This window comes from Ips typographus, linkage group LG4 (assembly GCF_016097725.1).
Source record: "Ips typographus isolate SLU linkage group LG4, UJ_Ityp_2.0, whole genome shotgun sequence".
NCBI lineage: Eukaryota > Metazoa > Arthropoda > Insecta > Coleoptera > Curculionidae > Ips > Ips typographus.
The window spans coordinates 3739940-3757022 of record NC_138425.1 but is presented as its reverse complement, the minus strand read 5'-3'; the positions used below and the strand labels follow the sequence as shown (position 1 = coordinate 3757022).

The following is a 17083-nucleotide window of genomic DNA, read 5'->3' as shown; positions in this document are numbered from 1 at the left end:
TTGCCAGCATAGATTATGCTTCCGGTTAATCTGTAATAACACATTATGGCATTCTGATTGTTTCGGTTTAAAACAATATCACTAGAACTACATGAATAATTTAAACCTGGGAGAATTTTTTAGTAAAACCTGTTCGCATAAAACGGATATTTATGAATCTATATAAGAAAAGAAAATTTTCTTCATTCTCCACGTGGAAAATCTTGAAAATTACATTCAAATCAACATTGCCAAAGATAAAACTCGTGATCCAGTCATTTTGGCAACATCGAAAAGCTCAAGAAGCTTTTAATTCGTGGCGGTTGGAAAAACCTGAACCACTTTGACGAACTAAACTAGCTATGACGTTTAATGACAGGCTTATAGTGTAACCTGACAGCTGTCAAAACTCAGAACAGTACTGTAAAATTGTAAAATGTCGCTTAAAAAGCAAAATCATTTTCTTTAAAAAAGCATAAAAAGCTTTAAAAAAGCACAAAACTTTTTCAGAGATGCAACATTTTTTTTTCAAAATGCTTTAGAAGCACGGAAGATTCTAGACTGTTTTGAAAACTTTAAAAATTTTTTTGAACTACTTAAGAGCATTCGGAAGGTTTTTGGACTGTTTAAACAGCATATTGAAGATTATGAAATGCTTTAGAGGCATTTGGAATCTTTTACGGTTCACAAATTTTTTTGGAAGCTTCCAAACTGCTTTAATATCTCCTGGGAGCTTCTAGGCTAGTTGAAAAGCATTTGGAATCTTTTAGACTGCTCTAAATGATTTTGGAAGCTTCTAGACTATTTTGAAAAACTTTCTGTAGTGTTTTGAAATTTTTTTAGACTACTTTAGGAGCATTGGAGGTTCTGGACTGCTTTTAAGACATGTGAATTTGAACTTTTGGAAGCTTTTAAACTGCTTTAGAAGCATACGGAAGCTTTTAGACTGCCTTGAAATTTTTTGAGAGCTTCTAGACTAGTCGAAGATTAATTAGAAGCCTTTAGAGTGTTCTAAAAGCTTTTGGAAGCTGTCAGAACTGTCAAATTTGGATTCTTGTCCAAATTACATTATCTGAATTGTTAATAATAAAGTTTGTAATAATAATAATAATAATACATAAATTTTATATTTGGAACCTTAAATTCCACTATAGTTGAATGGTATCATATTGATGTTATCTGACAATAATAGTTATTTATGTATTAAAAGTGAGAAGTACATATTTGTTACATTATACATTTTTTATCGGCTGAGAGTAAAGTTTGTGATGTTTCAACAAAGTATTCAACGTATTCGAACTGCTCCTGGCAACATTTCAATTTAACTTTGATCAAAAAAGCCTGTTTTATTACCTTAACCAATAAAACTGCAAACTAGTTAACATATCCTCGTTCAATTATTTTGAAAAAATTGGATTCCTTCCTAATTAAGCCGTTATTCAAATCATGTGCTTCATTAAGGTACTTTGTCGAGGGTTGTAAATTGCAGTCTCTTTCAACTCTTTCACAGAAACTACATAATTAAAGCCCTTTAAAGTTCATTCTGAAGTTTATAGCTGCATCGTCAGACGCCTGAAATTACAATAAAATTTGTCTAAAGAAGAAACAACTTTTTTAAATAAAACATTACTGATCATATGATTAGTGAGTGGGAAATTTGTTTTTACGTTTTTAGGTAAATTTCTTTCACTTTTTATTTAGTCGGCGTGCATTGTATTGTGTCATTGCTTCTTAAAACCATCCACTATTACATCTTTTGCTTAAATTGGTAATTGAATCTATTACTTCATTTATTAATAACCAAGAAGATTGGGTTATTTTCTTTCACGACAACCATGCAAGAAAATGAAACAACTACGTCTTATTTTTATTTAGTCGGTTATCAAGTGTTTCAAAATGATCAGGGCAAATAGCAACATACTTCAAAAATTCCAGTTCTTTGTTATATTAAATCTTCCGATATGTAGATTGTAACGATTTAATTTGATACTGAAAACATCTCTATAATATGTGAAGAGAAGTTTACGAGAAAATATCATTTATCCAATGAGTCTCAAGCAACAAACCTCAAAAATTGTTATTATTCAAGATTGGGCAGTGTAATGTGCTCAAAATGCTGCTAGTACATAACAGCCTTGTATAGTCAAACAGTGTGTTACATAATACATAATAGGTTCAGTAAGTGTTATGTGGTTCAGTAGGCCATTACATTGTGTTACGGTTCAATTTCTTCCTTAGGGACTTACCTTGTTGTTTTCATAATTTTGGAGTTTCTTCTATTTGTTTACTATTGAAGTTTGAGGCCAATTTTATTTTGCTGCTGTCAGTGGCCTGTCGTTTTCAGAGTTCTGTCTGTCAGCTTCAGTCTGGCTGTCAGTTTGATTTGTTTTGAATTTGTTTCATTCTATTTCCGGTATTTTGGTGTTTCTTCCTCATCATCAATATCCACATTTTCTTCGAAACCCTGTATTTTATTTAATAATTGAGATATCAGAGGGAATAAAAAAGAAAATAACGGGAAAAAAACTACAATTTGATGTTATAAACTGTTTTCAATTCTCAGTTGGTCTCTCCACAGGGTGTCTCAAAGAGCACAGAAAATTCCTTACTTTCTTTTAGTCTAAACTAAATACTGACCGTTTCTCTAATTTTGCCGGTGTGTGTAGATATCAGTGTTTAATATCTGTAAAAGTGTAATTGTAGATCTTTTGAAATTAAGATATCAACTCTTAAAGCAGGAACCATATCGCAATTGTCATTACAGTGGATGAGCTATTATTAACTCCAAAGACAGTAAAGGATTTCAATTGATGTCACTTTATTCTAATGTCAAAACTAACAGAAACTGCTTAAATTACTACGTTTCACTATTTTACATGTCAGTTTTTTAAATATTTTTGTCAAGATGCGTTATCGTCATACAATAAAAATACTGTCACACATACAAAACACAGTCTTCGTAGGAAAAGCAAGGGCACTTTTCTTACATACACAAACGTTCGTCGCTACTCATTTTAAGGTTGTTCTACATTTTAGACTTATTTTTAGCAGTGTGGCAGTGCATTCCGAATATCGGACTCGGCTTTCGCGCTTTGCACAATGCACAATTTGAATTTGGTACATGTCTCACGTTTCTCTACGCCGCCGTGTCTGCAAATATCCACGAGCATTATATCGCACTTGGAATGTATTACTTTTTGAGAGCATGCCATTGACAAAAGCCGCTGCATCGCCGGTATGAATAATATAAAAGGGCTTTGTAGTTTTTGAGTTAGATTTTAAGGATGCCAGCATAACTTAAAAAAATATGGAAAAATGCTTACTTTTTAAAAAAATGTTAGAAAACTGTCCAACCTTACTTACTGATAAGCTGTTTTACAATGATATGCGCCTCACATAAAACTGTGTCGTCCGCGTATCTTAGATCATTTACTGTCACACAGGTAATTTCAATGCTTATGTCCTGCTCATCAAAGGCTTTATTTACTATATCTTCTGAGTGCAGGTTAAAGAAGATTGGTGAAAATATACACTCTTGACGTACACCTCTTTCTATTCCTATTTCGTATGACGTTCTCTCTTCTATTCGAATTACTGCTTTTCAACCATAGTACAGGTTTGAAATTATGTTTCTGAGGTACGTATTTTGGTCCTTCGTCTGGTAGCTGTTGCTTTTCAATGATGCCTTAATGTTGATAATATTGAATGCCTGATTGGTTTGAAGTGTTAGGTAAATTAAATAACAGTTTATTTACATGCTAGTTTATTACTGCTTCTTTATTGGCGTATCGTTTTGTAAGTAATTCTAGAGCTATGGTGTTGGGGTTGGTCAATTACCTCCAAACTATCAATCAGTTTGAGGGCATCGCCTTTGCAACATATTATTTAATAAAGAAACTTATTTATATCAGAAATGTTGTCTGTTATGAACAATTGAATTGAAAATATCAAAAGCTTTACTGTAATCTATAAAGCATACGTGTAAATCTTGATTTACGTCTAAGCATTTTTGTGGCAGAACAATGATCGCAAACAGTGCTTTCCTTGTTCCTAAGTCTTTCTGGAAGCTTCTGGAATATTCTATTATAAACCACTTTTAACAGGATCTTCAGTGTTCCTTTGCTTTCCCGATTTTTGTGCAAAGTATTAGTTGTATTTTTTTATACTTTTCTTCTATATCTATTTTAATACGATTTATTAATTTAATTTCGTTGAAACTTACGTCACCGATATACTTTCAACTGCTACGTATACCCCATAACAAACATTCTAAAACATACAACTTCGCATTTTATTGTAAGTTAGACAAATACAAATTTCGCGCGGTTTTGGCATATGAAATTGATTGAAATTGCGAATGAAGGATCTGAAACGCATATTTGATTAATGTTTAAAATAGCCGTGGGATATAGATTTTTATGTGTGTGGTATTCTAATTGAAAATTGTTTATTAAACCCTTTGTCCTCGGACGAACTACTATACACAAATCCCATATTGTTTTTGTCATGCTACTGGTGAAATTTATACCGACCATTAGACTATTAGTGGAGTGGTAACAAATTGTGCTTTTAATGACAAATGAAAGCAGAATTAATTGCTGACCAAACATTATCAATATTAATAGTTGTCTAGAGTTGTTAGAAGCTTAGTTTTAGACGAAGTGATGAGATAAAGTAGTAATTCTTTATTTATTTATGTACACTTTTCTTTGATACGCAAGGTGTCTCAAAACTTATTTTTAAAAGTTCAGTAGCGTGCTAAAAGCTGAATTAAATTTGCTGAAAGCTTCACACAATCAAGTTTTTCGATAGCTTTTATAGTTTTCGAGATATCCGCTCTTATTATACTTACTAATTTTTGAAAATTATACAATATACCGAAGAACTGGTTCAGCTTTCATTTGGTATAGAGTGGTAAGTCGGTAGTAATTCCCAAAATTCGAAAATACTGACTAAAATAGCTTTTCATTGCAATCTCGGACTTTCCTTCATTTTCAAAAGTATTTATCGTAGTTGAGTTGTTTATGAAAAAATGCTATACGACCCTGGATTATATGGCCAATTTACAGCAAATTTCAGGGTCGTAACCCCCAGATTTAAAAAATACTGACTGAAATTGGGTTTCATTGGGTTTTAACTGAAATTTTTTCTTTTTGATGGTATTTATCACCGCTTGGGTGAAGTAAAGGATGTTTATGGAAAAAGTGCAGTACGTCTCTGGATTTTAAGGTTAATTTACTACCTACACCGCAAACTTCACAGTGCCTACACAGTGCCGTAACATCCAGATTTCGAAAATACTTACTGAAATATAGTGTTTAATTGCGATTTAACTAACCATCCTTTTTTATGGTATTTATCACATTTTGAGTGAAGTAAAGGATGTTTATGGAAAAAATACAGTACGTCTCTGGATTTTAAAGTCAATTTACTGGTTACACATCAAATTTCAGTGCCGTAACCCACAGATTTCAAAAATACTTACTGTAATGGCGTTTCATTGCATTTCTGACGACCTACATTTTAAAAAGTATTATTATAGTTTGGGAATCCGTTCAAGAGCTATAGAAGATAGAAGATATCGAAAAAGTTGACTGCTTGAAACTTGTAGCAAGTTCAATCAAACTTAATAATACTAATTAATATAAAGTGTGTATGTCGGTATATAAAAGACATAGTTTTCGAGATATAAACAAAAAATCTAAAAATAACACTTTTAATACCTTTTCCCGCTCTGGCTTTAGTTACAAAGTCAAAAATTGTGTTTCACTTTTTTTGAGCATTTTATTCAAGGGTTGTCAATAATATAATGACAGTAGGTATAGCTAATGGAGTATGGGAATAAAAACCATTGTCCCCTTACAGAAATCTCCCTTTAAACAAGAATTTGATTAAAATTCTTAAATTTTGAATAAAACAATTCCATATTTAAGTTCCAAAATGTCTCGAAATTTGACGAGGGGCATATCTACATATACCTTAAAAATTAATGTCGCTTGTTTCTGACTGACTTTAAGAGATCTGAATTTTAAAATAATTAAAATGAATTTTCAATGCTGATAGCAATAACTGTCATGTGTAAGAGAAATGAATCTGAAAATAAATCTTTTTATCTACCGAGAGCAAAACAGCGAAAATACAATTTCCCGATGCCAAAAACTAAACGTCTTCCTGCCTGGGTTGGCCCTAAGACCTGGCAATTTTAGCACCAAAATCCGATATAATGGCAATATGAGGAAAAATATCGGGGACACGTCAAGAGCACACTTGTCCTTTGCATTGCCGGTGCGGTAACGTTGCCGTCGAGAACACGTCACAAACGTATTACCCTGAAACCGATCTTTTCTATTATTAATAAGGCCAGACATCTATCTAAGCACTGAATTTGACACGCCGTCATGCATATTTCACTATAACGATAGGTTTTCAATAATCAAGTCGGGAAAATTTCTCATAAGTAATTTAAAGCTTGGGATGCTCGACTGGCATTTGCCAGACATATTTCTTCCTCGGCAGTAACTGCAACTTGACCGATCGGAGATTGACGAAATGTAAATTCCATTTCGGACATTCTGAACATGAAAGTGCAATAAGCTAGCATCTGTTCATAGATAAGGACCTTAAGGATCTTGTCACGTTCCCGTTTGCATCTGGCCGCTTCGAATCCTATTCTATAAGGGTTGCCGTACACGTGACTTGATTTAATTGCACACTGGAAGTGCATTTATTGTCAGAACTCTTTTCCACCGTCAATCCCCCTTTATGACGGCATTTGTTTCAAGAAAGCCGTATGAAATATCGATCTAAAATCCCCCGAAGATTTATTAGGGCATCGCTATTGAACATGCACGGTATTGACATGAATTAACATTTGATATTCAGAATGTCCGAATTAAATTAATTCGAACAACAGACGGGTTCCGCCTAATACCTACCAAACTGAATTTGTGCGCTCTGTATTAGGAATGTGTTTATTAATTCACGATACCTGTAATACGAACATTAATTTTCCCTTGTAAACAATGCACTTTGAAAACGACGGTTTTCACTGTGCCTTAATGGAAATTTGATTGACGTTGCGAAATAGTTAACTTAACAGCAAGAAGCGGAAGTGAAACGAGAATTCAAATATACCTTAGTTTAGTATGCGGTTTCAGAGCTGGAACACAGTCCTGTCTCTCGTTGCATCTCTTAAATAAGTCATTAGTCTTTCCGCAGGGTATCGTTTAATCAGGCCCAACATCAAACTTCTAATGGACTGGTCCGCGACGAATTACTATTTAATGTACTTGTTAAGTAAGTACGGGTTTACTGACGCGACAACTGTCATTCATGTCAAAACAGTCAATATTGGCCGAAAATCTGTCAAAATTGCAGTTCAAAACATTTTATTTGCAATATTCTATGCTAAATTGGTTTTCAGCTTTACCTCAGTTATTTTGACAATGGTCACGTGACAGTTCAAATAAGAACGGGTCTAGTGTCACGTGAAAATTGTCAATAATGACAAAACAGTGAATTATTGGGCGAGAATCTGTCAAGTTCGCAGTTCAAAAGAGTTTAATTGCAATATTCTATGCTAAGCTTGTTGTTCAGCTTTACCGCAGTTATTTTGGCAATGATCACGTGACTGTTTAAGTAAGAATAGATCTAGTGTTACGTGACAACTCTCCTTTACGTCAAAACAGTCAATATTGACCTAGAACATGTCAAAATCGCAATTCTAAAGAGTTTATTTGCCATATTCTATGCAAAACTGGTTTTTCAGCTTTACCACAGTCATTTTGACAATGGTCACGCGACCGTTTAAATAACAACGGGTATAGTGTCACGTGACAATTGTCATTCAAAACAAAACAGTCAATTATTGGGCGAGAATCTGTCAAATTCGCAGTTCAAAAGAGTTTACTTGCAACATTCTATGCAAAACTGATTATTCAGCTTTACCACACTGATTTTGACAGTTTTTACGTGATTGTATAAGTAGATGCGGGCTTAGTGTCACGTGACAACTGTCGCTAACGTCAAAATTGTTTTCAGCTTTACCACAGTTATTTTGACAATGGTCACGTGACCGTTTAAGTAAGATTGGGTCTAGTGTCACGTGACACTGTCACTAAATTCGAAACTGTCAATATTTGCCGAGAATGTGTCAAAATCGCAGTTCAATAAAGTTTTCTTGCCATATTATATGCAAAACTGGTTTTTCTGATTTATCACCTTTATTTTTATAGTAATCACGTGATTGCTTAAGTAAGTGCTGGTTTAGTGTCACGTGACCACTGTCATTAATGTAAAAAATAATCCGTAATCTGTCAAAATAATAGTTTAGAACAGTCATCGGGCATTATTCAAATTTCACTAATTTTCAAAGTGGTGATATGGTCTATTGATAAAATCAGGAAAGTTTCAATATAAACGACAGTCTAAGAACCAGTTATTGATGACACGACATGATGTTATATTGCTACTGCTTACTAACAAGTTACCGAGCATATTTTAGAACGCATAATTTATAAGTTTTTGTAGTAAAATTCAATGTTGATGGCGTAAAAGATGTGAATTACGAATTCAAAAGAAGAACCAAAATTCCTTTCTGGTCCTCGCTATGCCGAATTACAAGGGCAAAGGCCGACTATCTCGTAAATTAAAGGGATATTTTCTTACGCACTTAAAGCCATAAATTTAGGGGCATACTGGAAATTCCCGGAAAGTTTCCTTATATCCGGCTAGACGACGTGAAAGATGGGGGCGCCTGTAATGTGTTATTACAGTTAATATTCACCCCTTAGGAATGGTTCTAATACAGTGAGTATGCTCATATAAAAAAGTTTCTAAAATATCTTATATGAATATAAAATATTTCAGTAATATTATGATTTTCAAACTTAAGTAGCATTCTTTGACAAAACCAAAAACGGCAAAAAGTGACAGAATGTACCATACTGCATTTTTAATACCAACTCTATTTCGACTGTAGCTTTATTACTTTAGGAGCTACAAAAAAAGTAAATAATGAAAGTTGTAGAAAATTTCATAGTCCACAAGACAATATTAAGGCGTTTTTGCCCTCAGAAGCTTCCTTCAGGAGTCACAAGGCAAAAAGTGACAGGATGCACATCCATGGAGTTGTAAAGCGAGTTTTTGACTAACAATTCCTTAAAGTGTAACAGAACCAATTAAAATGTTTAGTTTAAAATTAGAGAACTATAGTAGAGGTTTAAAAATAGAGCATTGATCATCGATTGATGCAATGACATATTCAATATGAAAAACGTAGGTATGATGTGGTGGACAAGTTTGTACACCTGGGATCGTTGATAACCAAAGATAGAGGCAGTTTAGACTAACAAAGGCCAGATCAGCAAAAACTAAACTCATAAAAATATGGAGAGATTAAACCATTACAAAAAGAGCGAAAGTTATGCTAACCAATTGACTACTCCGCTGAAACGTGGACACTAAAAGAAACAGATCGAAAAATAATTGAAGTGCGTGTACAGACGAATCCTAAAAGTGTCATAGGTGGAACACAGATAAAATCCTTCTGTCCTACAAGAACAGAAGAAAAAATCAAAAAGTGTCTATTAAACCAAATCAAACTAGAGACGATAACTCAGCTACTTTGGCCAAATAGCTAGAAGGACAGGTGAGATGGATAAGGACCTAGAGGATGATCTCTACAGATTAAAAGAGACGGGACACACAATGCACGATGCAATACATCTAGCACAAAATAGAAACCACAAACTAAAATATTATCACTAAACCCTATAGAAGGTAAAAAGACTGAGAAAGGGATATTTACTACATCCATAAGACTTCCTCAGTAATATTTCAGTCAGATTGAAATCCCTATCTAAATCACATCTCTTAGCAATAATTAGGTTTCAGGCATAGAAAAGAATCTCAACAGACCTTTTCACATACGTTGAGTATATTAAAGCACAATCGCGAGCACCTGATAGCCTAAGGGATACTCGACACATCTGCGTCACATATTCGCGAAAAGGAAAACCTACTGGAGTGATTCGTTAAGGGCGAAACATATGTGAAAAGGGAGACAATTTCTTAAGAAAACATTTCCTCGAGGCCGTGCAAACAGCCTTGGCAGCCATTAGGGCGTATTGTGTCGTTTTCGGAATACTAAGGGTCCATTCGCTGCGTTACAAAAGACTAAGGACTCAGACCGCAAGTGTTTTTGTGGTAATTTAATTAATTTGTGTTTAAGTTTATTTTTCTAACGTAACTTCGATTTGATGTTCTCGGAAGTTGGTAAACTTCTCAAAGTGTTTTGGCTTTGTGTGAGAAGTTTCTGGTTCTAAGCTCGGATTGAAGAAAATCACCGATAATTAGCGTTTAGCGAGAAACTGGGCAGATTTAATATGAAGCTTTATGGAAAACTTCCAGTCAATAATGTGGAAAATAAAACGTCTGCAATGTAGAGCAAAAGTTTGATTACAAAATGTTTATCAATAACCGCTTAAGCCCTTTATTAAAATAGCAGGTTGATATAGGATGGGAACCCTTTGAATCCCTCGATTTATTAACATTCTGATATCAAAGTTTTGTTTGGACGAAATAAAAATAAATGAATTTTAGATGGGCAATCGTGTTTTGTATATTTTTACTACAAAAGTGTAACAACAATATTTCAGTTTGAAATAGGTTGTGAATTTATTTTTTTGTTTACATTTTTGTAATCATCATCATCATCATCAAACAGCCTGTCTCGTCCACTGCTGAACATAGGCCTCCGTTAACGATCTCCATCTATTTCGATCCTGGGCATCCTGGATCCAATTTGGTGCTACTCTTCTTATGTCATCCGTCCACCGGGTCGGCGGACGACCTCTGTTCCTGAACGCATCCTGCCTAGGTCTCCACTCTATGATCTTTTTGGTCCATCTTTCGTTGGTCATTCTTGCGACATGTCCAAATGCTGGACATGTCGCATTTTTGTAATACAAATATCCAAACTCCCTTGATTGATTTTATATATTGTTCTTATTGATTAGGCCTTGATATTTCTTATACTCATTCCAAAATGTCGAGATGATCATAGCAAGTGTAAAATATCACGTAGAGATAAGTAGTAGTAGAGAACACTGACAATTTAATTTGCGGTTTCTGTGTGTATTCAGGGTTGTATTCGGTCTAAATTTTAATTTTAATTGAACTAATATAGTCTCTGCAACATTATTTTAAAAACAAAACAAAGTTTTAATTGAAACAGAGAAAAATTACTCGGCAGTTTTGAAATATAAATAAATAGCACTCGTTTATCAAATAAAAGTTTCTTGTAAATTAAAGAAGTTTTTAGAATTATTACAAGGATTCTATAGCAATATTAAAAAAATACTTTTCCAATTATAATGTTTTCGGAATTACAAGAATTTTAATACAATTTAGCAAAGTTACATTCTCTTTATGTTTCAAGCTTATTACTATTGTTGAGGTGCGAGAGAAGTGGCAACACCGCGGACCGACAGAGCATCTACAAGTCTTATAAGGTGGACACGAGCCTCCCCTTTGCTCCGTATATTTCAGTTGAAATAAAGTGTAAATCAAAGAAATAAATACAGTCCATTATTATCAACGTTAACATTGGTCCATCGACCGGATTTTGGTGAAGTTTGGAGAAGAATAAACCAAAAACAGTGCCCATATTAGTGAAACTAAAGGCCACATCGACGAAGTTATTAACGCGGTGCAGTCGTGCACTTGACGCCACTTGAAGGAAAACGCAATTTCAAGAAATTTGCGCCACGGGTCAGACGGCAAGTAGAGTTTATTTATTATTTTGTAAAATATACCTTCGACTGTGTCATAAATGGCTAACATTACGGAATTGAAAGCCAAAAGGGGTGCTGTAAAATCCAAGCTAACTCGTTTGAGAACTTATTTACAGGAAAATGTTATAGGAAAAATTAATGTTCCTGATAGTGTATACAATCAGTTACAAGTTAGGTTGGAAAAAACAGAACCTCTTTTCGAAGAGTTTGAAACACTACAGTCAGATATAGAGTTGCTAGATGATTCCGACGCAGGCGAAAATGAAAGAACTTTGTTTGAAAATATATATTTTGAGTTGATTGGCGAGGTTAAGGCTATTTTAAAGGTTCGCTTTGAGAGTTTAATTGCAGTGGATCGGTTGAGTGCGGTTCATGCTGAATCAGTGGTTGGTTCAACGTCTAACGATCAGGTTCGCTCTATGGTAAAATTACCTCCAATATCAATACCAACCTTTGATGGTGATTACAATCATTGGTTAGAGTTTAAGGACATTTTTACAGCACTGGTTCATGATAATGAAACACTCACAAATATACAGAAGTTTTATTACCTTAGAGCTTCTTTAGTGAAGGAGGCTGCTCAAAGTATTAAGTCGTTGCAAGTATCCTCTGATAATTATGCTGTTGCCTGGCAAAGTTTGTCAGATCGTTTTGAAAACAAAAATATGATTATTCACAGTCACATTCGAGATATTTTTGAACATCCTAAGATTGTTAAAGAGTCACACGTTGAGTTAAGAAATTTATTTGACACATACACAAAACATTTGCGGGCTCTTAAAGCATTAGGAGAAGAAACTGAATCTTGGGATCGTTTAATTATATACATTATGTGTAATAAATTTGATGCAGTTACTAGACGCGATTGGGAAAGTTTTAAAATTACAGGCGACTTACCAACGATGAATGATATAAATACATTTTTAAAACAAAAATGCGATATTCTGGAAAAGTTGGAAAGCTGCAAACTTAATAAACCCTCAGGTGAAAGTCAAGTTAGCAAGAAAACTCGAGGCTACGGGTTTTCGGCTATTGAAAAAATGAAATGTTACTTCTGTCATGAAGAACATAGTGTATTTAATTGCAGTAAATTTTTGGGTTTGTCGGTAGCTGGGCGCATTTCCGAAGTAAAGAGATTAAAATTGTGCTCTATTTGCCTTAGAGACACACATCCATTTTGGAAATGCAAAATGAGAAAATGTTTCAAATGTCATAAGGCACACAACACAGTTTTACATTTTGACCGAGAAATTCCTAACAATCAACCAAATGTGCCAACCGCTGGCGCTCAAGAAAACGTTATAGAATCACCCGAGAATTCGACCGCCGCCATTGCACGCGTTGGGACCGGGGCCGATCGAAATATAATCGAATCGCAATGCGACGTTGCGCGATTGGGCGGACCGTCCCAAGTTTTGTTATCGACTGCGATGGTTTTACTAATGGGAGATAATGGTAAAATAATAAAGGCACGCGCTTTACTGGACGGGGGTTCACAATCAAATTTTTTATCTGAAAGGTTATGCGACAGTTTAGGATTAATATCGACTCCAATTGAGCATATAGTAAAAGGCATTGGTCAAACAGTTACAAATGTAAATAAATTAGCAAGTTTAACTATTCAATCGTGTAATGGTGATTTTCAGCAAAAAATAAAATGTCTTGTTTTACCTAATATAATATGCAAATTACCAACTGTCAGTTTTAATAAACAGATAATTAAAATTCCAACTTGGATGAAATTGGCAGATCCTACATTTAACGAGGTAAGTGACATAGATTTACTGTTGGGTTCTGATATTGTTTGGAGAATTTTAATTCCTGGCTACGAGACATTAGGAAAACATTTGCCTGTATTAAAAAATACATTATTTGGTTGGGTGATTGCAGGAGAAGTAGGAATGTCTGGCAGTTCACAAATTTCACAAGTTAATTATTGCAATTTGGTGATAAATTCAGACGCACTAACAGATAATATTATTGTTAAGTTTTGGGAATTGGAAGAATTAAGTAAGACTAAAATATTATCTGAGAGTGAGAAAATTTGTGAAGATTATTTTACAAAGACTGTCAAAAGAGATGAGTCAGGAAGGTTTGTTGTTAAAATACCGTTTAAGCCCAATCTAAAAATGTTAGGGAGTTCCCAAGAAATTGCCAAGCGAAGATTTGAGCTGCTTGAACGAAAATTAATTAAAAACTCAGAACTTAGAGTAGAGTATAACGATTTTATGAGAGAATATTGCGAACTTAAACATATGTCAGAATGTGATGAAGAAAGTAGTGAAGGTTTTTTCCTACCACATCATGCGGTCTTGAAAACGACTAGTCTAACTACTAAGTGCAGGGTAGTCTTCGATTCTTCTTGCAAAACTGACACAGGATTATCCCTCAATGATGTCCAGTATGTAGGGCCGACCTTACAACAAGATATTTTTTCTATATTGACTAGATTTCGAACTCATTTATATGTCATGACAGCCGACATTTCAAAAATGTATCGGCAAATACTGGTGGATACAGATGAGCGAAAATATCAAAGGATATTTTGGCGTTTTTCAGAAACCGATGAACTTAAGATTTATGCTCTGAATACCGTGACTTACGGCAATGCTTCATCGCCTTATCTAGCAGTAAAATGTTTATTTTACTTGGCTGAAGAAGTAGAAAGCGAGCATCCATATACTAGTAAAATAATAAAAAGGGATTTTTATATGGATGATCTGCTTACAGGATCGAACAGTCAAGAAGAAATATTAGAACTCCAAAAAAGCGTAACTTCAGTTCTCAGATCAGCCGGGTTTTCGCTACGGAAATGGTTATGTAATGATGATGACATCTTGAAAAGGTTTGAGCTGGATGAAAGTTTAGATGTCAGCATGATACACATTGGCCAAGGAGAACAAAATAAAACTCTTGGAATATACTGGGATTCCAACAATGATTTAATCTGTTATAAAATCAATGTTCCTAATATGTTAAATGTTGAGTGTCTTAGTAAAAGAGCAATATTATCAATAATTTGTCAGATATTTGATCCTTTAGGGCTTTTAGGTCCTCTGATAATCAGGGCAAAGATAGTCATTCAAGATTTATGGAAACACAAGGTAGGTTGGGATGAGCAAATACCACAGCAAGTACTGGAGTCCTGGAGTGAGTTTCATCGAGATCTGGACAATATTGGTAGCATTAGGATCCCAAGACATGCCATGATAAATGGGTATGTTGCTTTTGAGATACATGGATTTTGCGACGCGTCAAACAAAGCTTATGGAGCTTGCGTGTATCTTCGTTGCCAGTTGCCCTCGATGGAGTGGGTTGCAAATTTATTATGTGGAAAGTCTAGGGTAGCTCCGTTGAAACAAATAAATATACCACGGCTAGAGTTATGCGGAGCTGTTCTGTTGAGTAATTTAGTAAAAAAGGTAGCCGAGTCGTTGGAAATAAAGCCCAGTAAGCAGTACCTTTGGACGGATTCAACAATTGTACTAGCGTGGATCAGAGGTACCCCAACCAGATGGAAAACTTTCGTAGCAAACAGGGTAAGTGAGATACAAACGTTGTCCAACGCCAATGACTGGGGACATGTGAATTCAGGCGACAATCCCGCTGACTTATTGTCAAGAGGTGCTTTAGCAACAGATTTAAGTCAGAGTAAGTTGTGGTGGTTTGGACCCAAATGGCTCAAGCTCAATTTTTCTGAATGGAATTTACCAACGGAAGTTTTGCCAGAAATTATACCAGAACAGTGCAATTCCCTGACTTGCACGTTATTAACAAAAGAAAACGATGTTATAACAGAGTTAACAAATAGATTTTCGTCTCTACCGAAAATTGTAAGAATCCTTGCGTACGTTTTAAGGTTTACTAAAAATATTAAAGAAAATCAGAGACAATTAGGAGCACTTTTACCTTTAGAAATTGACAAAGCTTTAAAATGTTTAATTATTGCCGTTCAAAAACAATGTTTTTCACTCGAATACGACCTTCTTTCTCGAAATAAACCCATTAATAAAAAAAGTAAATTGTTAACCTTATATCCATTCATTGATGATGGCTTAATTCGGGTAGGAGGAAGATTAAGGAACGCGAGTCAATCGTTTGACAAAAAACACCCGATAATTCTCCCTAGTAAACATCGGTTAACTAAATTAATAATAACGCAAGAACATGAACGACTATTACATTGCGGTGTCCAGACGCTTCTTTGCTCAATCAGAGAGCGTTTTTGGCCGATATCGGGACGAGGTGTTTGCAAAAATATTGTTCGCAATTGCGTGGTGTGCTTTAAGGCGAACCCAAAACCGTTAGAGTATTTGATGGGGGATTTACCTGCCTGTCGAGTAAACAGTTCACCACCGTTTGCAAATGTTGGTACTGATTACGGAGGTCCTTTCTATATCAAGGATAGAAAAACTCGGGGAGCAAAGATTACAAAGGCTTATATGTGCTTATTTGTCTGTATGTCCGTCAAGGCAGTTCATATAGAGCTCGTCACTGAACTAACCACTGAGGCTTTCATGGCTGCATTTAGACGATTTATTAGTCGCCGAGGTAGACCAGTAAATATTTATTCCGATAACGGGACCAACTATGTAGGCGCGAATAATGAAATTAAAGCTGTTTATGAATTTTTAAAACAAAAGTCTGAAATTATTGCCAATCAACTCTCAAACGAACTAATTCAATGGCATTTCATCCCAGCAAAATCGCCTAGCTTCGGAGGCATTTGGGAAGCCGGTATTAAAAGTTCAAAATCGCATATTAAACGTGTAATTGGTAATAAGACTTTAACGTTCGAGGAACTTGCGACCATTTTGACACAAATCGAGGGTATATTAAATTCGCGTCCATTATGTCCGATGACGTCTGACCCTGAAGATTGTTCAGCTTTAACTCCTGCGCATTTCCTGATTGGCAAATCCTTAACAGCTCTTCCAGAAAGAGATTTAACTCAAGTGCCAGAAAACCGTTTAAAACACTGGCAGAATCTCCAAGTAATGGGTCAACACTATTGGTCTAGGTGGCATAAAGAATATTTATGTGAACTACAGACCAGAGTCAAGTGGAAACAGAAGTTTTCAGATTTGCTCCAAATTGGATCGCTAGTGATTTTGAAAGAGGATCATGCACCACCCTGCAACTGGCCGCTAGGACGAGTAACCGAACTAATGCCTGGAGCGGACGGTGTGGTACGTGTTGTGAAAGTGCGCGTAAGAAATAACAACGTAACGAGAGGTGTAAACAAGCTTTGTGTTTTGCCAAATGATGATTGGACTCAGAAGACCGATCATAATTAAGATATTAAGGAT

At 35.0% G+C, this 17083-nt stretch overlaps 3 protein-coding genes across 4 annotated transcripts in view; all 3 read left to right on the top strand.

Annotated features, from left to right (window-relative positions):
- Nlg4 (Neuroligin 4) overlaps window positions 1-17083 on the top strand; it is a 204534-nt gene that overhangs the window by 60749 nt on the left and 126702 nt on the right. The window lies entirely within an intron of this gene.
- On the top strand, window positions 11813-13673 carry LOC145727760 (uncharacterized). Its single transcript, XM_081977578.1, has 2 exons — window positions 11813-13369; window positions 13665-13673. The coding sequence occupies exons 1-2, from the start codon at window positions 11813-11815 to the stop codon at window positions 13671-13673; spliced, it is 1566 nt and encodes a 521-aa protein (XP_081833704.1).
- LOC145727759 (uncharacterized) lies at window positions 13904-17071 on the top strand. Its single transcript, XM_081977577.1, has one exon. The coding sequence runs from the start codon at window positions 13904-13906 to the stop codon at window positions 17069-17071; it is 3168 nt and encodes a 1055-aa protein (XP_081833703.1).